Raw genomic sequence first — 27477 nt, forward strand, 5'->3', positions numbered from 1 at the left:
CTGAAAAAAACTCCGATTTAAAGTACTTGTGAAATCTGATTTGTTTGAATTGATTTCATGTTGTTTCCTAAGACATATGTACTTGCTACTTTTGATCTCTGAACTTTGACCTCTAGAATGAGGATTATAGCCTACTGACTGCGGTTACTGCGCTCCACTCATCAAAAGTTTCATGTCAGGGTGGAAAGGTGAAAGGGCAGACCTATGCTGTATATGACGATTATTCATGGGCCATTTCATAGCTTGAAAGCAAAGTGAGGACGGAAGTGTGCAGAGAGACACTGAGATGGGACAGGGACATGACTCATAGGACAGCTGAGGGGAAGCCGAAGATAGGAGGCTCTTTGTTATTACCAAAGGCAATTAGGCATAATGTCTGGTTTCTGCGCAGCCTTCAGTGCCATGTGCCCGCTTTCTTTTAAGGGGTCTTGAATACAGAAAGACAAGCATCAGCTTTGTGACCAGATGAGCTCTGTCTGTATAATTTGCAATCAAGCAGAAAAAAATTACCCGACATCAGAAGGGAAATAATGCCATAGGGTGACAATTCAGAGGGAGTATTCACATCTTCTGCAGGGTCAGCAGGATTTGAGACATACAATTTCATAAAGGGTTGTCTGCTGATTACTTCAAAAGTTCAAATAAAAAGGCCTTGAAAACTAGCCACAGGAACACAAAGTGGAACAAAAGAGCCATGCACACGTCATCCTCTTCAGAAGACGGACAGATTTCCTGAGAGAGAAAAAAAATCAAGGAAAACACTGATTATCTACATGTCTAGATATTTAAACACAAGCATATTTCACCTTGACATATTTCAATCAGCTCCCTTGTTTCGGTAGTCAAGGCACTGATTAGGAAGTTGAGTGTTTTATGAGTTCTCAATCGCAAAACCCTTCCAGTGCACCGAAAGGCTTGCTCCCTAAAATGTCCCACAATGCACCGTGAAAGCCAGGAAGCATCACTGCTCACCATGTTCCCTTAATGGAAATTCTGAAGCGTGAAACATAAATCACGCGAGCCAACTCACCACACATAATGACATGGGATAGAATTAAAAAACAAAACAAAGAAAAAACTGTCATTTAATTATATTTCAGCATAAACATATATCACTAGACTGAGAATAACCTAGATGACACTTATAAAACAATTGTTGCAGCTTTATGTACAAAGTATTTATGTTACTGTGGCTAGTATTTATGTATTTGTGTTTTTGATAAATACCAGCAGTGATGTTGTACAATAAGAACATTGTAATGTCGGCATCAGTGTCCCACTGTGTAGTGAGCCATGGTCCTTTCTCTCCTTACCAGTACCCGGATTTGTCTGATTCAGACGATTGAGACGTGTGCTATGAGACTAAACCAGTAAACCTAAACCAGATATTAAGGCTTTAAACCTATGCGATGGGTTCAATACAATACATCCAAAATTAATATTAGACTTGTTACTTAGTTTATAAAAACAAGTCACATGTAGAGTAATGCATTTACTATGGAAGCCTATGGGGCAAGACATTCCAGGTATTCTATGTTATCTATCAATCTTCCTTTTAGCGATGGGACTACTGAACACTAGCCTAGAAATCTAGACACACCCTAGCTGCAGCAAATCTAATCTGCCGCGAGTATCGTTTAGCAACTCTCAATACACTTCTGAGCTGTAAAAACCAAGCTCTGGTTGGGCCAATCACATCGTGTATAGAGTCGGTGGGCGGGGCTTAACAATGATGGCAGAGTTGCGCTTGCGTGCTACTAGTAAACACAGAAGCTGGCGAATGAAGGTCTTTCGAATCAGCTTTGACTGCGACTCTGGAAGACTTGGAGTTAAGCTTTTCTCTGAGAAAAGAACATCACTGAAATTATTCTTAAAAACGGAAGATGTGTTCGGAGTTTAGCCGACCGTATACGGGAATGTTTAATCGATCAACAAGCTCTGCTTCACCTTCGTTGCTCTGGTTGGTTGTAGCGCTATCCTGTCGTGTGCAGAAGGACTTTGAAAGACAACCGTTTATCCCACCCCTCGGATTAAGCCCTGTCAATGGTGAGTTTCCAGACCAAACATCTTGAAGTAGGTCTGGCTTGTCAGGCTAACTGACCACATGACTATACTTCTCTCCTTTTGTAAGTCATCTCTTCTTTTATACATCTATTACAAGTCATAATTATGTTAATTCAGACATGGAGTGAACCCACCTTATACACTCAGATGATCCAGCAATTGATGCAGTAAATGGTGATGCAGAGATGCCATGTTTTTGTAGGTCAAAATCCTGAAAAGAGTTTGCATTGTTGCACTTCCGGCTCCATCGTCTTCCATCAAGCTGTCACTGGCGGTTGCATCAGCACCAAGCTTCAAACCCGTCCCCTTCGTCAGGTGCTGATGCTGAAGTCTGAATTGTTCCGTTGCGTTATATCACTGCCTTTGTTGGCAGCATAAGTAGAAAATCTTTTCAAGCGCCAATGTATCAGATTGCAAAAGGCAATCAGATTGCCTTTTGCAATAACCCTAACGCAGACGCTAGCCAATTGCGTTAGCAAGTCTCTGCAGGCCAGGGGTGAATATTCAGTTTTTGAAAAAACAGATTCAAGATTTCAGATGAAGAAGAAACTCAGAACATCAAATTCAATATTCTAACATTCAAACCGCAGAAATTTAGGTCTTACAGAAAGTAGGCCAGAGGTCACCATCAGGGAAGAGTAAAGGATGTCAGAAAAGTCGAACGGAGCACCATCTGATCATTTCATTTCCTATTTGTATTGGAATAAAGAGAAAAGATAAAACGGTCCTTTTGTTTAGTTTAGATTAATGCACAGAAAATTTGTTTTCGGCTGGATTTTGAATTTTTCGTATGGTTTACCGCACAATTAAAATAAAACAGGACGGATGCTGATCAATATTTTCTATATCGGATACACATTTTTTTTCTGTGAAAAGATTTAAGTTACACAGAAAAGTTGCCTGATCTAGGACCTGCCCTTTACAATTTAAAGGGATACATCTGAGAGTACTTCGGCTCGGCGCAGTAAAAAGTCCCGGCTGAAACATCCTCCCTCACATCTCCCTCTCTCATTTCTGTCAATAGGGGGGAGGAGGAGATGTGAGGGAGGATGTTTCAGCCGGGACTTTTTACTGCGCCGAGTCTAAGTACTCTCAGAATTGCAAAACCGCCATACATTATAGTTTTCCTTTTTACTCCGCTTAGAAAAGCGCCACGTTATTATATAACGTTATTATATTTCTAGCTCCATAGTACTTCCCCCATGCGCTTTACATCTATGGATAGTTGCATTGCGTTCAGTGTACTAATTTTGTATAAAGATGGGCATCGGCTATTTTTTCTAAAGCAGCGCCGCCTTCCCAGGATGCTTTGCGGGCACGTTAAAGTCACTTGATGTCACGTAGGAATAAAGTGGAGTGCGGCCCAACAGAATTATGGCACGGACAAGTGGATCCGTAACATTACTGCCCTACGTCCGTTACACATGCACCAATGTGAGTAAAACTCATCCTCCCTGCAGATCTCTGTGTTACAGGCTACATAAGGATGAATGATTTATCCATAACCATCGCTCATTCTCTCTCTCACCTCCTGTATTACCAACAGGCCGCACTCTCATTAATATCTCTTAATGTTAGTGCCAGACACCCTGATTTACACTGGGCATTTCCTGCCAACTAAAAGCAATAAAGGCACGAGGCATCTCTCACAGCACTCATCCTCTGACACACCCAGAGATATACGACTGCACCGGATACACACACCACGACTCCCCCACACATTGACTTATACGACTGATATTGACAGATTCGTCCATACGGAAATGGCACGTCTCAAACGTTCATTAGAGGAGGGGACCAGGTGAAAAACAGGCAGAGGAAAGAGGAAAATGGATCCTTAGGTAATTTTACATTTCTTTTAACATTCCCCGCGCTTTTGTCACTTTGACATTGATCGCAGCCAATCACAAATTCAAATGTTATCATGAGTTCAAACAGCGCTGACCAGAGACTAATGCGTAGGCTCGGTATTGGATTGGTTTCCAGAAGACAGCGAGGAACTCTTTGACATGGAAAATGCAAAAACAGGCCGGGCTTATCCATCATGCCTTTGATACATGGCATGATGTTACGGCTGTCTCCCGTCAGCAGGCTGGAAAAACACATACACACACAGATCTGCAGTGAGTTATCCATACATCTCCCCCGAGTGTCTTTATGGGCATTAGTCAGCTGTGACAGCTCATTCTGTCTATGTCAGGCTGTGCTGCGCACCTACCTGAGCAGACTGAGCGACTAGCCCGGTCTGGTGACTGTCACAGCGAGGTGAAATGGAAAAAGGGTTACATGTATATGAAACAGTACAACATTCAGGGATCTACAATACTGCACATCATGCACCAACCCTAATTTGGGTTAGAAAATGTAGTATTATAAAACCATTACAGCACTAAAATCAAATTGGATGAACCACATTTTAGGACGTTGCAATATAAAGCCATAAGTCAGAAGGGGTTGTGCTGTATTTTTACAGTCATTGATTGCACCACAGAAAAGGGAGGAAGAATTTGGGGGCTAATACTTGAGGTGGCAAAAGCCCAAAGATGAAAGACACGAATGTTCAACAGTTAAATTGAAAAAAAGAAAAGAAACACAATTTATATATATATATATATACACACACACACACACACACACACACACACACACACACACACACACACACACACACACACACACACACACACACACACACACACACACACACACACACACACACACACACACACACACTTAGGTGTTACAGTTAGGTGTTCTTGGCACACACTATATACTATATATATGCCAAGAACACCTAACTGTTCATTGTTTATGGCTGCACATTAATATAACCCCTCTAATAATGTAAAAACTATTATTTTAACATTTAATAATGGCTTATTTTTATATTACTAGTATTATTTTTTATTTGTTTCTGTTTTCTTTTTTAATATTAGTTTGTTAATATTCACATATAGCATTTACCCATTTTTATTTACGTTTTATATTAGTTGGTATTAATTTCAAATTTAAATAAGATTTGTACATGTTTTATGTAATATTTATACTTTGATTTCAGCTTTATTTTAATGACCAAAAAAAGAAATTACATAATTCTTTTAAAGTTTTAGTTAACATTAACAACACTGGTGTTGTATATTGTGAATATATACAACTATTGCAATATTACTTTTATAAAACAGTTAACATGTCTTTTTAAAATAAATATATGAAAAAATATGAATAAAATGTTATATTAATAAGCAAACGTGGCATCTTTCCTCTAAAAATAGTCCCTAATATAACACAATGTTATGCTAATAATTTTTAAAAATATATCCAGTTCATACAGGTAGCTGCTACTATATCGTGGATCTAAGCAAAGCTGTAATTTTTTTTCTTTTTATAATTTTGACCGATCAGAAGCCAATATCAGAACTCTTCAAATACACACATTGTGTGACTGAAATTCTGTATGATCGCTCTTTGATCATGATGTTGCTCGGCAATGGCAAATAACGTACAGTTAGTGTAATAAACTACTTAGTGGATGAGCTGTATCAATTGAACATTGGTATATTTCACATATTACTGCTACTGCCACTGTATGAAAACAAAAGCACTCTAAACACTAGGTTTTAGGCAATCCACTTCACATCGTTGCCTAACACCCCTTGACTGTGGTAAAATAATGGGCCACTAAAACCATATTACAAAACAGAGATATTTGCTTTCATGTCAGGGATAACAGGCTCAAATCAGATCAGCCTCTGAAAAACAGTCGGCTATGTTTCAGCACAGATATAGGTAAACCATTCATAGGCATGTTTTCTTGCCTCAGCAGTTCTGAGAGTAATAGGGGCTTTTCTAAAATGAAATGCAAATAAAATGGTTCTTCAGATTACATTGTCTTGATCAGAAAGGAAAGTGTTTTGGAGGACATATATCTACACATAGTATCATTTTTTTCTTTTCTGATTAAGCCAATAGATAGACTAACTATTTATACACCTGAAAGGCATGCAGTAATAAATGTATCAGGATTTTGCACATTATTTGGCGCCGACAGGCACATTGGAGTATGTGCTAACAGCATTGAGACCTTGCAAAAGCCTCCAAATGATTGATTTTGTAAGAGCTGTGAAATGAGCTCTTCATATTCATAGGCGCTGGAATGATCCACGGACTTCTGAATATTCAAGTGTTTTATTTTTCCATTCATCTTTAAAATACAATGAAGATTAATGATATGCACTGAGGGATGAATGAATCTGTTTTTTTCTCAGTTACAGTGAGATGATTCCTGTGTAATCAGTCTGTAAAATTCCTGTGTGGCAATCTCTTACCTCGCTTCAAGATAAAAAATAGTCTCCAAACCAAATTCCTAACACATCATGACCTGAAAAGTAGGTTCAAAAATGCCCAGAATAATCTACATGAGCAGCTTCGGTTTACATCTAGCCCTAAAAACAGACATTAATATGAATTGAGTTAGTTAAATGTGTGACCTAAGAATCAAATCACAGAGGTATTACACAGGAATCAGTTAGTTACAAAAACAATTAAACATTTCTTTTTTCCCACAAACATTGTAAAAGACATGATTATTTATCATCACCGTCATGTACAGAGGGTGGCCCTAAAATACCTATTGACCTTTTAATATCCTTTTATATTAAAACCAGCAAAAAATACAAACAAAAAACGTTGAAGTAGCTACATGAAGAGAAAAAGAGCGATTCACATTAGATCCACATATTCAAGTCCATCTAAAGCAAACGAGTGATGAGTAGGATGCTGTACACTTTTTGCCACAAATAGGAAAAGATGTCCTGGTTTACCCATGGAGGGTTCCGACTCAGTCCTAGTGGTGAGTTGATTAGATTCAGAAGATCCAGTTGTGGGGTGAATCCTGTGTTGAGAAAGCCCGATGTTTGAGGACACAATCCTTGAGTGTATGAACAGTCTAAATACTCTCACGCACTGTGAACAATTTCTTTCTCTGTTGACATTCACAATATGTGAAACTTAAGTATACAAAAGTTCATTATAAAGAGATGAAGCGTTACTGCAAAGTTATGAGCCATTGCTCATTTAAACCTGTACCGTTGCAAAACGACAATAAAAATAAAGATCAGCGGCTTTTCTAGGGTTCCCTAGCATTTACTTAACAATACTATACACCCGTTGTAACGCAGCCTTCTGACGCAAGTTCTCCCAGTTTGTCAGGTCAGCGAGGAACATTTTGATCCCTCACCCAAAGACAGCCCTCTCCATGTGATTTACAACTGACACTTGGTTTCACCCGAACCGGCCGGCTCCTCTATATTACGGAGCATTACACTGCAGCACACGGTCAGTGAGATTTCAAAACATGAAGACGCTCTTCGCGACACACAACCCACAAACTGTTTAAAGTTTTCAAGCATAGTGTGAGTGGTCCATGCAAAGTCTTCACAAGAAGAGTATAAGTATGAAATGTGTGAAACCTATCTATCTATCTAAAGACGAATTTGATCCATTCCTAACATGAGTTTACCAAGCATGAGGCTACCAGCAGCAGAACATCATTAGCTTACACAACAGATAGCTTCCACGCCATGGCAAACATTTCTATAGTCCATCTCTTAAATAAAATGTCAAAATAGCTAGAAATTGAGCAAAAAAGTAAGTCTAGTTGGCGAGCATACAAAAAAGGTGAGCTGTTCGACCCGTACACGAAACCGGCAACCATCCCTAGACAACTAGAACACTGCTTCTGGCTTAGCAAGACACTCTGGTCCAAAATGTACAAACCATGCTAGAGGCACATCTGTGCTTGGTGTGAAGCTGATGGGAGACTATTAGAGAGGCCCTCAACATTCAGAAGGTGTTGAGAAGACCGAAATGACTGTAGAGACAGGGCTCAATGGCGCCCAGAGTTGCGTGAATCAAGAAGCCACCTGTTATGGAGTCGAACTGGTAAAGCGATGCTTGATTTGGAGCAGGTGGTGATGGCAAGGTCATTTGAGACGGACGAGATCTATTTAAGTGACGTGGAGAGATAAAGTGTATGTGGAGTGGAAATTGAGGGCACTCTGTCACCTAAATAATCCCCTCGCACGGGGCCGCTTGAGGCCGCCATCTGCCTGAAGCAGCACAAGAGAGGAGGTCGCTCTGGTAAAGGACAGCTCACCGAGGCCTCAGACGATTCAAACACAGGTGCCCTGGTGAGCGGGAGGCAGAGCTTTGCGGTTCTTCAAGCCTTGGCTTTTCTCTTTGAAGTCCATGGGCTTCTGCTGGGACGTGTCGATAAGAGCGCTGGCGATGGCTATACCTGCAGACAACACACAACAAAGCAAGCCGAGAGGGTCAGAGAGGAGAAGCACAGACTCACAGAGAGGATTCAAAAGCAAAAACGCTTCATTTACATGTCAAAGCAAAGTTATTTCAAAAAGAGACAATGGTAACTTAAAGCGATCTCTTTCAAAAGAACAAACATCAGCTCGTTCATTTTTAAAGACGGCTTCCCGTCTGTTCATGCATAAAGAAACATTTCCACTCATGCCTCGGAAGACTTAGAAGCCACTCCTTGTTCAATGTCAAGGTCATCGGTTTCAAGAAACATCCCTTTCTTCTATTCTTTGGCACGTTTTCTCTCATTCCAGGATGGGGGTTTGAAGTAAACTCGACTCCCAGCACCCTACGTTTTGCGCCAAGATTCTGTCTCAGACTGCTGTGGTCAGAACCATGGCTGCAACCCCAAAGCCATTTTTCAAAGCAGCATCACACAAATCATTTTACAAACACAACGGCCACTTCTGTGCTAGTCTGGCACTGCTCCCCTCCTGCTATTGAAGCAATACAATTATCGGAGGGGAACAATTCATTACTTTAGACAGGCCAGGGCAAAAGGAATTGAATTCAGCACATTGGTGAGAAGCCGGAGCTTTAAGCGTTCAGGCGAAGACGATTTACATCCAACAACAACCTGAGCCTCAGACAGTTACACACTGCCCTACATCGATTTATTACCCATCACACCTGGCCTGCAGGGAGGAATGTGAAAACTACATGTCTGTCAACAAAACAGTCCTTGGGATTGAAGAGCGCAGTGTACGCCTACTACAGTAGCGCTTTTAGAGCTGGTTATGGATGAACTTGCTACTTCCACTGAGGTCAAAAAGGACTGGAAATGATCCAGTAATGGTGGATTTAACAATAAATGCTGCTAGTTAAAAAAAAAAAAAAAAAAACTGGGTCAGATCATAAGTATTTTGGGATAAAAGTTTGCTAACTTTGAGAACTCAAAAATATCTTCTACAATAAAAAAAAAGCATTTAACTGTGCTGAAGCTGAACTACTTGTTTAGAATTTTTTTCTTAAAAACCCAAACATTAAAGAAATGTCTATTTCTTTATCCATCAAATGTACAACATGTACATTTAGAACAATGTTATATATTTTGTTGACTAGTGTACTTAAATTATCCCAGATGTTTCCAAGAATGTTTAAATCTAGAGAAATAAGCAATTTTAACCAATTTTAAGCAATTTTAAAATTTTAATAAGACATCACACCTGTGTTACCCTTGATTTCTGGTTTTATTTTGTAGAAACCATGGAAAAACATTGTGTTTTATTAGACAGGTGAGCAACTGTTTGGATACATTCATCGACAGGAAACAAATTATTGTTATTAGGGCTTGACATAAACTTTTTTTTGCTCACCAGCCACTGTGGCTAGTGGTTTTCCAAAATTACTAGCCATTAAGTATTTTCACTGGCCACAATTTTGCTGTGTGGAAATAGCATTTTATAACATTAAAGTTGACACTAGAATGCTTAAAATACTTGATTTTGAGTAATTTTACATGATTTAGAAGATTTAAAACCCTTTCAAACGAACAAGGAACAAAGAAGCAAATAGCAAATTTAAAAAAAAGTCGTTTTTTTATTAACATTAATGACAGACAGTTATTTACTGAGCTGCTGAATGCATGGACGCAATATTCTGATACCAGTTATTATGTACACTTAATGGGTTCGTTCACCCAAAAATAATAAATAATTAAGACCCATAAGACGTTCATCTTCGGAACACAAATGAAGATATTTTTGTTGAAATCCGATGGCTCAGACAGGCTATCATTGACACCAATGTAATTTCCTCTCTTAATACCCATAAAAGGCACTAAAGACGTTGTTTCAAAGTCCATCCTACTACAGTGGTTCTACAATCATTTTATGAAGTGAAGAGAATAATTTTTGTGAGCAAAAAATAAATAAATAACGACTTGTATAGTGATGGGCCAATTTCAAAACAAAGATTCGAACGGTTATGAATCAGCGTATAGATTCATGATTCGGATTGCCAAAGTCACAAGATTTCAGCAGTTTGACACACAATCTATATACGCTGATTCATAACCGTTTGAATCTTTGTTTTGAAATCGGCCCATCACTATACAAGTCGTTATTTATTTATTTTTTGCACAAAAAAACTATTCTCTTCATTCAGTGCAATTCCGCCTATCCTGCCTTCACTAACTTCAATAAATAACTGTAATTTAATTGTTATTTTGTGATACGACGGTCTTCGCATTTCATTTGGCTTTAGTCAACCCACCAAAGTGGCTAGTGGGAGTGACTGCCTTACCCGTCACAGCTGAAATCTACTCAAATTTAGCGGGCTGGCGTTGATATCAAGCCCTGATTCTTATATAGCTTAGCACAGTTAGTCGTATTACAGGTACCATATTTCACCATGCCAAATATCGATCTAGCTTACTGCAGTGTGCAACAAGTGTCTTGAAGCTGCCGAGTGAACGCAAAGTAGCATTATAACATAACTTTCAACACATTTTAATGCATCTAATATGATAAAACAGCACTGCGATACCCCACATACGCATGACCGGAAGAAAAGGATGTGGTCATCTGTGGCATAATAAAAGCTCCACGAAAGCTTGAGTCATCAAGCTACGCCTTTGTTTTGAATAAACGCTCTAGCAGAAAAAATAAAAAATAAAATTATGTCTTTAAGTAATGACCGCCCACATTAAATCATCAACAATGCTTACTGGGTAATCTTCATCTTATTGGCCCGGCCAGGAAATCGAATGAACGGAAAGAAAGGAATGATGGAAATGAATGGAAATTACACTACAGGCACTTATCTTTACATTTTGTCATTGCATGACATAAAAAAAATAATTCAATTTTATACAAAATTGGACATTCCTGTTTTGAAAATGAAAGATAATGAGGTCTTATTTGATCACACATTCAGTTGATTTTGTTAGCCAGGCCTGAAATGAGAAATTCCTTCATCACTAAGGAAAATTCATAGTATCTGTGAATATAATCAATATGGTTAAAACCGATCTGCATCTATCTGCTTGCCGAGTTCATTATCATGTCCAAGCTCTAGGTTGAGTGGGAGGCTGTTACAGAGAAAAAAAGGATCATACTCGCATCACACCAGGTAGACATGCAGACAGAGCAGGGTGACAGTTGACAAAAGCAGCCTTCTATGCTCCAAGCTCCTACATCAGTCAAACACTGATTGGTCTGCTCTGTGAAGGTGATGCACCACTTTATCCTAGCAGACAAACAACTACACTTCTATCCTGCTGTGGAACTTCCAAAAAGACAAACTAAAACAAAGCTCTTTGACGACAGAGACATCTGTGCGCAAAGCTCCTGTGCTTCTCTGCGAAAATATTCTTTGTTGATTCAGAGCAGTCTCACCATTTTTCCCTTCAGTCTCTGTTTTCTACTTTTATTTCTCTCTCTGATGTACCTCTCTCCAAAAGTATTCATGACAAACTTCAACAGCCCAGCAAGCAGCCACTCTAAAGTTGCCATGAAATTACAACAAATCTCTGTCTCGACAGATCCAACTTTTTCAGATATGACCAAAAATACTCTTTTTATGCAGATCAGTTGTTGTTTTTATGTGCTGTTATTAGTTGCCTCTATTTTGTGCTTGTCAAACAAAAGAGGAGCTATTAGAGAAGCTTCACTGAAACAAAGGTTTTTTCTCCTTTTTTTTCTCAGATCAGTCAAGTTCCTGGGGAGGGAGTCAAGCTTAAAGGGACAAGGTCCCATAAAACAGCATGTTGACTGGCAGGCCTGCTGAGAAGGGGAGGGGGTAAAAGGTTTTTTTCTCAACCCAAACTTATCACTCAGTAGCTCTAAAAGCCAGACAGAGGTCTATGAAAAAGACCTCAAGCTGACACGACTTTAAAAGCACTGCCATTAAAATATATGCATGTGTGATATGCCAGTATGAGCTCACAGAAAAGGTGCTGTCAGTTGAAGGTGAATGACAAAGATAGGGAAAAAAAAAAGAAACTGGACACCATCATTATTGTATTGATTATTTTTGTTTTACATTTGTAGAGGCCACGTTTGCTGTTCACGGGAACACGGCAATCCTTTGTCTCAAAGTCAAGGACACTGAGAGGTACAATGTCTACTCAGATTTTCTTGGTCCAATAAGCTGTAACAGAATGGTAGATCTGTTTTATTCAGGCTATAGACAGGAGACATTCAGACTGGGGTTAGCCATAGGGGTGTAAGAGGATATGACCAGCAGTCACAGACAAACTTGCATCAGACCACCAGGGGAACACTGAAGAACTTCTCTGACTTCCTGCATGAAATTAATTCTCACATGGGGAATGAACCCGACTGCAACATAAGTGCACAGCGGGCATGCTAATTCGGTGTAAAACATTAACTGAGAAGCTGCCTGTACCATGCGATATCAGAGTTTTACATTTCAGTCAAATGTTAAGCTTTGGTAATAAAATTACCAAACACACTAGGAGGATAAAACAAGTTCCAATGAACATGCAGAAACATCATGGATGCATAATGTATGTGTATGATATCAGTTTTCTGCAGATATTAGAGATCAGCATTGGTACAATGCCCAGTCAAAAATAAATCACATGCTTGAAAGTATATGATTGAATCATTACTGCAGCTTTCATGGATTCTAGCATGTTAGCATTGTCAATAAAAGATCTTGAACACAAGTTGACGCACCTCTTGATGGAAATCGAATCAAGAGGGTCATCATTTTTTGTTTCAGATTTTTATGTTCCTAGCATGTTATATGTTTGGCAACAGTTCTTCTGACACAAATTGATGGAATGTGTAGCTTTTGTAGAATGTAGGAATGTGAAGACAAAAATTTCGAAAGAATGGTTGGGAGGGAGCATGAAGAATTATTTTCACATCCGATTGGGCACCTCCAGGGCAGTCCAGACCTTAAATTCAGTTAATGTCTTTGGGATGTGCTGGAGGAGACTTTACAGAGTGGTGGACTCTTGCATTGTCAAAACAAGATCAATAGAAATAACATCACTGAATTTATTTCCATCAAGAGGTGCATACATTTTTGGCCCAGATCTTGTATTGACAATGCAAGAGTCCAGCACTCTGTAAAGTCTCTTCCAGCACGTTCCAGAGACTTTGAATGAATTTAACGTCTGGACTCTTCATTCTACATGCTCCTTCCAAACCATTCTTTCACAATTTGAGCCTGTTGCATCTTGACATTGTCATCCTGTAAAATGGCCATTCTGTGCCATCTTACACGACTGCTTCCCAGACGCTTCATCAGTTTGTGTTGGAAGAACTGTTGCAACATGCTAGAAACATAATCACAGCAATAATCATCCAATCATAGACTCAATTGCCTTTTTAAATCCAAACAGTGATTTTTTGGCTGGGCAGTGTAATTGTGCAAGGCCCAGTAAGGTAGTAAAGACATCATTAAAATAGTCCATGTGACTCCAGTGGTTCAACCTTAATGTTATGACGTGAAGATGATCCCCAAAATAACAACTTTATTCAAAAATGTCTTCTAGACTGTGTCACTCCTACGCTGTTGATGTAGCAAACACAGTCCAGCGCTTTCAGGTTCTATGTCAGAACGTTGACTCACCATTGGCTGACGCTGTTCGCTGTTCATGCTGATGCAGAAGCTGGCCAATACTGAGGTATCGTTCTGACCTAGAACCTGGAAGTGCTGGACTGTTTTTACTATGTGAGTAGCATAGGAGAATGACGTTGGAGAGAAGAGATTGTTGAATAAATCAGTTATTTTTGTTTGTTTGTTTTTGCACACAAAAATGCACAAAAAGGTTAAACCATCCCGTTGCTGCCTATGGCTGGTTTAGGAACCTCTCATATTGCATCAGAAATATCTTAATTTGTGTTCTGAAGATGAACGAAGGTCTTGGAATCCTCCCCAATACCTAAACGCTACAAAAACAGCATTACTAATTATTAATAAATAGTAAATTAGGTTTATTTAGGCAAAAATCTTAGTTAATAGTGCATATGGGTTCCCCCAACTAAAGTGTTAATTGCAAATGATTTTACCCAAAATGGCTTGCATTGAATTCAAGCTATACAGTTAAAAAATTAACGCAACCTCTAAAAATGTAATCCATTACGTTGGTGTTGCTAGCACCATGCTCAACATTGTGAGTTTCAAGAAGGTTACAATGTAAAACATGGTACATGTAAAGTGGGGATATATGTTTTAAGACACGTTTTGAAAATACTGACCTGATTGACCGGGTGGAGGAACACCAGATGCCCCTCGAGGGAGACACAAGAGCACCGTGAGCACTGCCGCTTTACCTCCTGAGCAGGGTTCCACGGCCACTGGCTTGGGCGGTCCCTGTGGAGAGATCAGAGGAGAGGAAATGTGTCATCTATAACAAGCCTCCTCCTGAACACATCACCATCAGTCACAAATGTCACAGTCCTCCGCATGATATGACATAGTAGGATGTCTCTTGCACGTCGACAGAAAAGGAAAATTCACATCGTGATAATCTCAGTAACAAATCACCTCCCTGAATCTCAAAGACTCAAAGCAAACCACTTTCAAAGTTCAAATCATGTACGCGCACGCAGAAAAAAACATGACATTTGAGGTTGTCGAATAGCAACTCGGGTCATTTTGTAGCACCCGCTCTGTCCCTATAAACACTGCCCTGGATAGAAGTATGCATCAGCGGCTCTCTGATGCAGCATAGTGGAATGAGGAGGAAGGAAGCCACAGGCAATTGCAGTTTCTTAAAATGTCATCTTTTATCTCAAATTACACATTATTCAGCTAAAATGCAGAGGATTGGCCCACTCACATAAACTACATATGAATCCGTTTTTAAAAGGACATGCCGATTGTTTTATGCGTTTTAAAGACAAAGGCAGTCATAAATGTCTCTGTCATTGAACAAAGCATGCATGTGACGTTCTGTGTACGGGGTATTGTCTTTTAAGATTCCCTTAGCTCATTAATACACTCTCATCTCTGGCCCTCCACACACACTGACTCAGCTATAGAGTGGCTTTATTCACCATTTAAAGAGAGTGCCTCTTCAAGAGCGTGCTGCAAGATCACAGACTTTGGCAGCCAATGGCTCTCCACAAAATTAAGCTTTAATATCTTACCCCAGTTGCCAAAATGCTTTAAAAAAAAATGAACGGCACAAAAAGAGAACAGACGCCAACTAATATTTTCTGCCAAGAATGGTCCTCATCGAGCCTATAATCTGAATTAAATGCCAGACATCAAACCAACAAAGTTACCCTAAGGTACCTTTCTCTAAAGCAGGAATGTTTAACACAAACCTGGCCCTTTCCCACCTCAATATAATTATGACAATTATTGGAGCACACAGCAGACATTTAAATGAGCTCTCTGTGGCTTTGGACTGATCTGCAGACCGCTAAAATGTTTTTGCGTGCTATTGCGTCATATCACACAATCAAGCTCTGCCTACATCCATTTTCCAGATTAAATAATTTTTTAAAAATGTTTTTATTCACTATGCATTATGAATTTTCTGAAATCTATTATTATTAAATAAAAACAAATAAGAATGAAGTGCACAATTTATTTCTTGGCTAATAAAATCAGAAAATGTGTTTAGTTCTAAAGTGAAAGAATGCCCAAGCCCATCACTCTCTCATTTCGTGAGAGAACTCATGATGGCACAGGCGTGGAGGGGCTCGTGAAAGGTCAAATTAAGCCTGCGCTGACAGTGATGTCCATCAAGCCCGGGGGACAGAGGCTGTTATCAGAGCAATATCTGTCTCTTTGAGAGGAAAAGAGGCCACTTGCGCTGCACTTAAAAAGTTCAAAGCCATTGTTTCTGAGTGACAGGGGGTGGCAAGGGGTGTCTAGCTTCCCTTCTAGCTCCCTCATTCCTCCGTGTGCAGAATATCACCATTTTCCTCTAGATTTTCTCTCTCTCCCTTATACTGCATGTGATTTATTTACCTAAATCAGCCCGTAAAGACATTTCCTTCCCTTGCTAAAGGCCTACTTGTATTTAAGGACAAGGCTGAAAACAGAATCTGTAAAGAGAAACCATAAAGAATGGATGTCAATACAAGTATTTGCTCCGCTAGCCAGACTATCGGAGTCTAGTATCTAATCCACCACAGAGCACCCTATTTATCATGTGATACACAGCACAAACAGTAACTGCTAATGGTTTGGCAGCGGCCTCAAGACTGTAATCTGCCCATCATACACAACTCCTCTTGCTTTTGAATGACACAGCAAACCTCATTATATCTGGCAAAACACACCAATCAAGTGATTCATGCTAAATATCACACTTAATTACACATCTCCATTTTCAACCATACACTTAAGTATCCATTTCTGGCCACTGCTATTGTCTGAGCTTGGTAGTTAGGCATAATATAAAGACCCATTTCAATGTTACACCCAAACATACTTTACAATAGGCTCTTGCTCAAAGGGGTGAACACTTCCTTACACGTGAAAGTACTTTCTAACTTAAACGACTTCAAAGCTAATTTCAAAGATTTTTCTTCTTTGTGTGTGTACACGTGGGGGTCTTTTAACCCATTCCCCGCCACTGACAGAATTTTCTGGAAACCCATGTGTGTGTCTTAATCTGCTCTTTAGTTCAGTAGTCAGGACACTGATCAGGGAGTCGAGCATTTTAAGGGCTGTCTCAATCGCAAAATCCTTCCAGTGCACTGAATTGTTTGCCCCCTAAAAAGTCCCACAATGCAGTATGAAAACCAGGGAGCATTGCTGTTCACTATGTTTTCCTAACGGACGCTCTGAAGCGTGAAACACAAATCATTATTTAATTATATGTCAGCATAAACATACATCGCTAGACAGGTAATGAACAAAATCTAGCTAACATTTATAATATATTTACAGTAGTGCTGTCAAATCAATTAATTATGGGTGTTAATTGCGTTCAAAATAAAAGTTCATGTTTACATAATATATGAGTGTACTAGTATGAAGAATTATTATATATAAATACACACTCATTTATGTATATATTTAAGAAATATGTGCATTTATAACATGTATATTATATATAAACATTTTATATAAGCAGCAAAAACAAGTGACAGAAGTATTGATTATGTCTTATAAACTGTTTAGAACAAAATATACATTTACTATACAGTCCTTTGTGTATAAAATATTGTTTAAAAATAAAACCAGTAAAAAATATTCCTTTACACATCATAGAGATTTATATCAATAGAACTTCTATAAAAACATCCATCTTATAAAACTATCACACAAATGGATCCTCATTAATCTTTTTTTGTGTTTGTGGGGACTGTGTATTCCGTATATACAACCCAACAAGATATTCAGTTCTAACAACTCCAAGCGATCAGGCAAATTCATTTTCATGTGCTTAGTCTCATTCTTTATGGTTTTGGATTCAGTGATATTCGTCTCATTCACATTAGCCTTGCACCATACAGATTAGAATAATCCAATTGCAGGCCATTTAGAAGGGAATTCCCATAACACGGCTAATGAATAACAATACAGTTTAGAGCCCTACTAGCAAGCTAAGCTAAGGTTCTTTTTTTTTGGAAAAACGAGATTACAACGGATTACATTACAGCACACGTGCTGGAAGGATGCACTGGAGAAGGTGATTTAAGAGGTTTTCATAAATTCATAACAGTTTGCACTACAGACATGAATGCTATGGGGCTGTGGGAATAAATGGTGCTTTTTGAGAAGAGTTGTGCTTTTACACTTATAAGTGAATGGATTATCTTTTCTAGTCACTATACTATAGGGTATGTAAATATATTAGTGCGTGCGTGCGTGTGTGTGTATGTGTGTGTATATATATATATATATATATATATATATATATATATATATATATATAGTACAGGCCAAATGTTTGGACACATTACTATTTGTAATGTATTTGAAAGAAGTTTATTTTGCTCATCAAGCCTGCATTTATTTGATCAAAAATACCGAAAGAAATGTAATATTGTGATATATTACTACAATTTAAAATAATTGGTTTTCAAATTATTATACTTTAAATGATCATTTATTTCTGTGATGCAAAGCTGAATTTTCAGTATCATTCCTCCAGTCTTCATGTTCCTTCAGAAATCATTCTAATATGATGATTCATTTTCAAAGTTGGAAACAGTTCTGCTGCTTAATATTTTTTCATAACTGATACTTTTTTTTATAATACTTTGATGAATAAAATTAAAACAAAATATATTAAAAAAGAAGCAAATTTTTTAATATATATATATATATATATATATATATATATATATATACACATATATACAGCATATATATATATATATTTATATATATATATATATATATATATATATATATATATACATACATATATTATGTCAATAAAAGAATACTTTTATTCAACAGGGACATAACAAATTAAAATTAAAATTGATCAGAAGTGACAGTAAAGACATTTATAATGTTGAGTACCAATGTTGATACATTTCCATTTTAAATCAATTAAATTCTTAACTTTCTATTCATCAAAGATTCCTGAAAATAATGCATCACAGTTTTCACAAACATTGAGCAGCACAACTGTTTTTTAACATTGATAATAAAAAAAATTTGAGCACCAAATAAGCATATTAGAATGATTTCTGTAGGATCATGTGACTCTGAAGATTTTAAAATACATAATCATATACTGTTTCTACTGCTTTTTTTGATAAAAATAAATGCAGCCTTGGTGATAAGAGGCTTCTTTCAAAAAAAAAAAAATTATATCGCCTCCAAACAGTAGTTTATATATACACTCACCTAAAGGATTATTAGTAACACCATACTAATACTGTGTTTGTCCCCCTTTCGCCTTCAGAACTGCCTTAATTCTACGTGGCATTGATTCTTTTTAAATTTCGGCCCATATTGATAGCATAGAATCTTGCAGTTGATGGAGATTTGTGGGATGCACATCCAGGGCACGAAGCTCCCGTTACACCTCATCCCAAAGATGCTCTATTGGGTTGAGATCTGGTGACTGTGGCGGCCATTTTAGTACAGTGAACTCATTGTCATGTTCAAGAAACCAATTTGAAATGATTCGAGCTTTGTGACATGGTGCATTATCCTGCTGGAAGTAGCCATCAGAGGATGGATACGTGTGGTCAGGCAACATTTTTCCAGTCTTCAACTGTCCAATTTTGGTGAGCTTGTGCCAATTGTAGCCTCTTTTTCATATTTGTAGTGGAGATGAGTGGTACCCGGTGGGGTCTTCGGCTGGAGTTGCCGATCCGCCTCAAGGTTGTGCGTGTTGTGGCTTCACAAATGCTTTGCTGCATACCTCGGTTGTAACGAGTGGTTATACAGTTAAAGTTGCTCTTCTATCAGCTTGAATCCATCGGCCCAATCTCCTCTGACCTCTAGCATCAACAAGGCATTTTTGCCCACAGGACTGCTGCATACTGGATGTTCTCACACCATTCTTTGTAAACCTAGAAAGGGTTGTGAGTGAAAATCCCAGTAACTGAGCAGATTGTGAAATACTAAGACCGGCCCATCTGGTAATGGCCAAACCTTAAAAGTAAACTCAAAAACTTTTCAAAGATGCTTACCTTTGAACATGAAAAAGAAGGACAAATCCAGAAAATGTTATGTTCATGAAAGTTTTGTCACAGGAGAAAACAAGAAAGGCTATAAAAAGACATGAACTAGCCACCAAACAGATGTCTCTCATACAGCCCCGCTGATTTACAACTAATTGAGGGACAACTCCATCCCACTCGCTTGCATTGACTAACCTGATGAAAACAGCTCAGCGCCACTGAGCCACATTCTAATTAGACACTGAGACAAACCGGCTGATGTGAGACACTTTATGGGCCATGTCTTCAGGTTTCGCCAACATGTCAGACACTTTCTATTTGCTTGATTTATCCTGCACAGATTTAATTCACTGTTTTCCCACCTTGAATCTCATAATGTGACCAACTGGTGAATACCTATTATTATTTATGACCACATTGTATCCCTCTTTTCATTATTTTGGTGTCTTTATTCCACCCATCTCTAATTTCCTCTGTTGTGTTCTTCGCTTTACACATTTAAAAATATGTATCATAATATCGCTGCTGCTGAAGATGAAGAGGATAAGCAGCAAAAAATGGAAATGGAAATGTAAACCCAGTCATAAAGCAACTAGGCAATCCTCTTCATCTACATATATGTTTCTCCAGCTTTTAACAGAAGGCGAAGCATCTCATTTGCATGGCTAATCGGAGCATTTGCAATGACAGGGAGCATGAGCGCTGGTCTGTAGATAAGAGCTCACTATTGAGCACTCTCAAAACACAAGAATGGCTATGTACACAGTATAATTTAAATGGCCCTCTCTTTGTTGCCTGGTGACAGCCTCCATCCATCATACTCTGCAACTGTTAACGGGCCCATATGTTGTGCGCTGGCCATGGTGGCGAGCAGCATCTGTGTCATCTGCACCGTTTTAAATGGGCTGGCCTCACATTGGCTTCATAAAGCACTTCTACTGACCTCAAAGCGCAACAATTTATTCTCCAGTCCAGTTGAGTCCCAACACAGACCAGCCCAGACCAGCCTAACGCAAAGCGAGAATAGTTTTAACGCGACCTGTGGTAGACGGAAACTGAGCCTGTAGTCCTGTAGATTACCGAAAGCAGCATATATTATATAATACAATATAATTATATAGTAAAAAACGGATCTATAAAATTGGAGCTCACACGCCGCCTCTCAAATAGCTTAAGTCACAAGTACCAAAATGACTTTCTTACTACTTATAAAATGTCTTTAAGAGTATTCAGTTAAACACAGTCTGATAGTTGCAAAAGATAATGCATGCTGTGTAATAAATTGGATCAGTAAATAAACTCTTAAAGTGACAGCAGCCTAATATTCCTACTGCTGTCAGTCACGTTAATCAAAGAACAAAATACAAAGAAAATCACTCTGCTTTTGACTGAACTAAAGTTTTATAACTTTAATTGTAAGCATTAATCTGTATTATTTTTTTTTTTACAATGAAGACTATCCAGTGTTTTACATTTGATTTCTTTAATTTCTGTAATATTTCTTGCCTAAATGCTAACCTACTAGCCTAGAAATCTAGACGCACACTAGCAACAGCAAATGCAATTCATAGCCAGGGTTGTCTAGCAAATCTTCTTTGGCTTGCGAGCTTGAAAAACCAAACTCAAGTCAGACAGTCATGTAGAGAGTCAGTGGGTGGGCTTTACAGTTCTGTGTGAATTGCCTGCTACTTCCCTGCTAACAAAGAACGGCACTACTATAGCAGCTGCTGTTTTTTCTACAGTAGCCTAAATGTCATGTTTTTTGTCTATCCATTATTTCTTAAATTTTTCTAAAAAATAATGAAACCTTAAAATGGTACCTCATAAGTGAAAGTCAACATACTTTAAACTACGTTTATACAGGTTTGGACAAAAAGGTTGAGAATTACTGTGTGAATGATATGTGCAAGGCTTTTAGATGTCTGAACTGTGGCTTAGTGGTATGCACGTGTGCTTCAGACATACAGTACTGAGCTGTAAAACTCAAACTGAAGATGTGGGTGCAAACCCATGTTCTAATCCCATTCCCTCTTTTTCCACTTATAATTTCCTATCATCCCTCTCATTTATTGTAAATAATACTGCCAAAATAAATAAATAAATAAATAAAATAAACCTTCACAGCTACTGCACAGTTAATGGCTTAAACAGGCCTTGGTTAAACCTACCATTAACATTAGTCTTGGGTGAGCTAATCTGTGATAACTACAGACAGAAGCTTAGATACAGGCACATATTACTATGCTGAACCGTCTGGATTGTCCTTTTTTTATTAGGAGGTTATGCTAAACAATTCAACAGCACCAGATGCTGTCTCATTAACCTTTATGGAACAGAATTGCTCTCATTTCCCTCCTTTCACCTTCAGCTGCTGCCAGATTCTAGCAAAGTGGGGCCAACATCTGGATCTGCCTCAATAGACTCCAAGAAGTGTCAATGTTGATCACTGAGCACATGATTAAAAGCTGAGGAAGAACAACATGAGGGGACACATATGCTACACGACTAAACCAAAATATAAGTTTTAATGAATTCATACCAAGATATCCCCATAAGCTAGAAATAATAAATAGAAACATTTGTTAAGTAGAGATGCGTGTAGAAGAAAAGCTCAGAAAGTCACTGTGGACAAAAATTGCAGAGGGTGTGGTTTGGTTTCATTAAAATGCTCCCTGGCTAATTTTGAACACAAATTTGAAATGCTATTGTAATCAAAGCTTTGAGGGAACAAGATGGAGCAGGCAGCTCTGAAAGGTGGCAGACCGGCTCTAAACGGGTCTCCTGAGATGAGCCTATTGCTGTGTCCCAATTCGCCTACTTTTACTACGACCTAAAAGCATGTACTCTTTTTGTAAAGAAACAAAGTAAATACTTTTAAGTGTGTAGCAGAAGAGTATGCAAGCTTTGGGACATCTATAATGGACTCTGTCGCTTAGTTACGTTTATCCCGTCACCGTTTAAATTGCCGCCAATCATCGTCACAGTTAAAATCCTCCACATTCTATTTAATTTCCTATCGTATAGGGCTTTGAGCTAACAGACTCTCTTACCATACAATACGCTATAAAAACAAAATAATGCATATGTGGGTCCTGTACTATCTGAAGCCAAAATGTTGTCTATCAAAGCAACTTCTGTTCACAAAAACTTCCAACTCTCAACAGCTGGCTTGTGGACGCAATTTCACTGAACTTAAGTGGCTCTTTTCACAAGGCTGATGTTCCTGTAAAAGAGAGCCATACCCTGATAAGAGTGAAGCTGAAGTTTGTTTAAAAAGATCTATGTTGAACAGCGTTCAGCTGGAGGATTGACGAGTATGTTGTTTTGTGCTCTTCATTTGTGGCGTGTCCTCCCACAGCCCATAGTGCTCACTGAGCACCACTCCACTCTACACTAATGGATTCTGGAGAGGCACATCAAGTGCTGCTGGACGTGCGTTTTCAACATCTCTGTTGTGTGGCAGGTACATCTGCTCTCACAGGTCTCTGTGCATGTCTGTTGTGTAACAACCATGAATCCCGATGCACTTAAATTAGAGCTGTCAAACTGCAAACAGTTTCTGCCTGGCTCTGCTCATTATTTAGACTGTAAACCTTGTTAAGTTGATTTTAAAGGTTAGGTACATTATATATATATACACACACAAACACTGAGGGGTAAAAACATGTCTGGATTATTTATAAATTGATTTTTATAATATATATATATTTACCAGGGGTACCAACAATTTTGACCACGACTGTATGTATATATATATATACACATACATACATACATACATACATACATACATACATACATACATACATACATACATACATATATACATATATATATATATATATATATATACATACAGTCGTGGTCAAAATTGTTGGTACCCCTGGTAAATATATTCAAATATGGCTGTAAAAAAATAATCTCCATTATTTATATTTTTGATCTTTTATTTAAAAAAAAATCACAAAAATCCAACCTTTCATTTAAGTAAAATAATTGACAATGGGGGGTATTATAAAATAAATGCTTTTCTCTAAAACAAATTGGCCATAATTGTTATAATTGTATATAATTGTACCCCTAGAATTTTAAATGAGTAAAATATCTCTGAAGTATATTTACATTAATATTTACATTTTTTAGCACACCAGGGTGACAGGGAACATGAAATTGTCGAGCTATGACGTCTTGTTTCACAGGAGTATAAATATAAGGAGGCATAAAAGCCAAATTCCCTTAATCATTTATCACAATGAGTGAAACCAAAGAATATAGTTCTGATGTGCAGCAAAATATTGTTGAGCTTCACAAAATAGAAAGAGGCTGTAGGAAAATAGCTAAAGCTTTGAAAATCCCCATTTCCACCATCAGGGCAATAATTAAGACGCTCCATTAAACTAAAAATGTTAATGCATGGCGAGAAGGAACGTTTGAGTGCACAAAGACTCTCCAAAAATCACAGATGGAGAATCGCAGAGATTATTTGAGTCTTGGGGTCAGAAAGCCTAAAAAAAAAATCAAAAAAAAAAAATCAAACAACCCCTACATCACCACATGTTGTTTGGGAGGGATTAAAAAAAAATCCTCCTCGCTCATCCAGAAACAAACTCCAGCACATTCAGTTGTCAGACACAACTGGAAAGTCAAAAGGGACCTGGTTCTGTGCTCAGGATGAAACTATAAAATAGCATTTTGGCAGCAAATCTACCAGATGGGTTGCAAATAGGGATAAAAAGTACCACATGCCCACGGCTAAAAATACCACTGGATCTTTAATGTTGTGGGCCTATTTTTTTGCTCGAGGTCCAGGACATCATATTCAGATACATTGTATCATGGATTTTAGCAAATACCAAAAGATAAAAAATCAAAACCTGATGGATTCTACTAGAAATCTTATAATGGGCCGTGGTTGGATGTCCCATCAGGGCAACGATCCAAAACAAGCATCAAAATCAACACACAAATGTGTCACTGAGCACAAAATGAAGCTTCTGCCATGACCGTCCCAGTTTCCTGACCTGAACCCTATAATAGATGTGTGGGTGAACTGAAGAGAAGAAGCACCAACATGGATCTGGGAATCTGAAGGATCTGGAGAGGTTCTGTATGTAGGAATGGTCTCTGATCTCTATTCAGGTGTTCTCCAAACTCATCAGGCATTATAGAAGAAGACTCAGAGCTGTTATCTTGGGAAAAGGAGGTTTCAAAAAGTATTTAATAAAAGGGTACCAACAATTGTGGCCAACGTGTTTTGGAGAAAAGCATTAATTTCATAATGTGATTTACCCCTCATTTTGAATTATTTTACTTTAATGAAAGGGTTAGATTTTTGTGAATTTTTTAATAAAAGATCAAAAGGATAAACAATGCACATTTATTTTTTACAGCCATATTTGATCATATTTACCAGGGGTACCAACAATTATATATATATATATATATATATATATATATATATATATATATATATATATATATATATATATATATATATATATATATAAAATTGTTGGTGCCTATATGTAGCAATATTCAATTTGCAATGCAATATGTAAAATGGCAACGCATTTCTGTATTTATTTTTTTAAGTGCATTTACACTCCCAGTTAACATTCTTGCAATTGTATTTTCATTATATGTCCTGCAATGAATGTTGAAAAATTCAATGTGGAATTGAAAATGCAATCCGACTCGATCAAGTCTCCGCCCCCGCCCTGTCAATCACCGCATCAAGGTGGGGCCAGGTGTTGGGAAAAACATGGCAGCAGTTTATCTATTAGAGCGAGGTCTTTACTGCCAGATGAAGAGGAGCAAGAACACACGCGTCTGTCAGTGACTGTTCCGTTAGACCAGTATGTTATTAGAACCATAGATATTTATGATTAGAACGTCTTGCAGAGAATGTACCTGGCACTCGTGCACCTTAACATGAGCGCGGTCGCACTGAAGTGAGCTGTGGTTTACAACAGATTATTTTACTCTCAAATAATCTTAGAAAAAAATGGTAAAATCTAGTAAAAAACAAACAAATACAAGCATGTTTGACACGTTGTTCTACACAAAATATTAAGTTACAACAGATTCACAAATTAATCTACCTTACAAATACTAAAGTAGTTTTTTTTAAAGGTTAAGTTTGAAATATTTTCTAGTATCTTGCCAAAGGGACTGCAAAAAGAATAGCTAAATAAAAACGCATCGTAATGATGTAGCCTAATTGTATGTCATTATGAATATATTGTGAATTTTGTGTTGCTCTGTATCTTCTAGCCCTACATTGCACTTGCATATGTAGATTAAAACCTAATTGGGTGTTTTACAAATACAAAGTTCAAAGGTCACACTAACCTCAATTCCACCCTGAAGCAGTTCTACTTGAGTGCCACCCACATCCAGTGTCACTGCGACCGATGCAAAAGGGCGACTGGCCATCTGCTGCCTTTCCCTCATCAGTTGCTGAAGCAGGAAGAGTAAAAGGTGAAAGAGAGAAGAAAAGTACGATACATTAGTAAATATCTATGCATAAACCAAATCTAAATTTTTGTCCAAATCTGTGAAGTGGTGACTGACAGCATAAGTGACATGAGAAGGTTCAGTGACTGAGAACAGGAAAACTAAAAGCACCTTTATATATATATATATACACACACACACACACACACACACACACACAGTGTGCAGGGACTCTGATGTGTTTGAGATAAAAGGAAGGAAAAAGATTACGAAAAGAGAAGAGGAGAAAGTGCAAAACAGAATAAAGCGGAGAAAGATGGAAAGAGAGAGAGAGGCCATTGACAGCGCTCTGGCTGTTTTCCAGCACAGGCAGAAACAGGTGGTTGAATAATTCATTTGTTCCATATAAAAAAGTTTGGAAGACCAGGCTAATCAAATGTCTGCAAAGATTGGAAGGAAATTTCTCTTGCCACAACATGCATGACAAGCAATTATTTTGCCATTGATTGCGTGAGCATCAGTATTCCAGTGGTGGAGTTTAATTAATGATGCATTCCCAGTAATTTCTCCATTCGACTGACTGGCTGACTGCCCTAAAAGCGGGATTCACAACCTTCATGCAAAATCCCATAAATAACCGATGGCACACTTCTTATTTTGCTTCTTTGATGGATATAGTTTATCTATCATGTGCACATGGTGCACAATTTTCCTTGCTTGTGCATACAGGAGGAGATGACACAACCCTGGTCAGAAGTTCTTATGAAGGTGACGTCAATATATTTATCAATACCAACTGCTCATCTGTAATCAGAATGTGTAGATGTCACTGAGTGTAAGAGAGTGAGCATTCATGAGCATTTGCCGGTGACACGGGTACAAAAGATCAATATACTGCAATATAGAGTATTCAATCACACAGTGCCATGCCAGTTGCCTCCATATTAGAGAATTCCACAGAGAATAATTAACATACTTTATCAGTAAAATATTCAATATACATCCTAATAAGACCTCAAATCCCTGCTTAGATATTTCACTGCATTTCGAATAT

The 27477-nt window shown here is 38.1% G+C and overlaps 1 protein-coding gene across 1 annotated transcript in view; it reads right to left on the reverse strand.

The window, feature by feature from the left end:
• Positions 1-6230: 6230 nt before the first annotated feature.
• Positions 6231-27477, reverse strand: part of atrnl1b (attractin-like 1b) — a 130309-nt gene continuing 109062 nt past the window's right edge. The window contains exons 27-29 of the mRNA XM_067430608.1: positions 26319-26426; positions 14613-14727; positions 6231-8359 (exon numbers count right to left, since the gene is read on the reverse strand). Of these exons, the coding sequence (XP_067286709.1) occupies positions 8235-8359; positions 14613-14727; positions 26319-26426 (348 nt within the window). The 3' untranslated portion in view covers positions 6231-8234. The remainder of the gene's footprint in view (positions 8360-14612; positions 14728-26318; positions 26427-27477) is intronic.

Source organism: Pseudorasbora parva, chromosome 21 (assembly GCF_024679245.1).
Source record: "Pseudorasbora parva isolate DD20220531a chromosome 21, ASM2467924v1, whole genome shotgun sequence".
Lineage (NCBI taxonomy): Eukaryota > Metazoa > Chordata > Actinopteri > Cypriniformes > Gobionidae > Pseudorasbora > Pseudorasbora parva.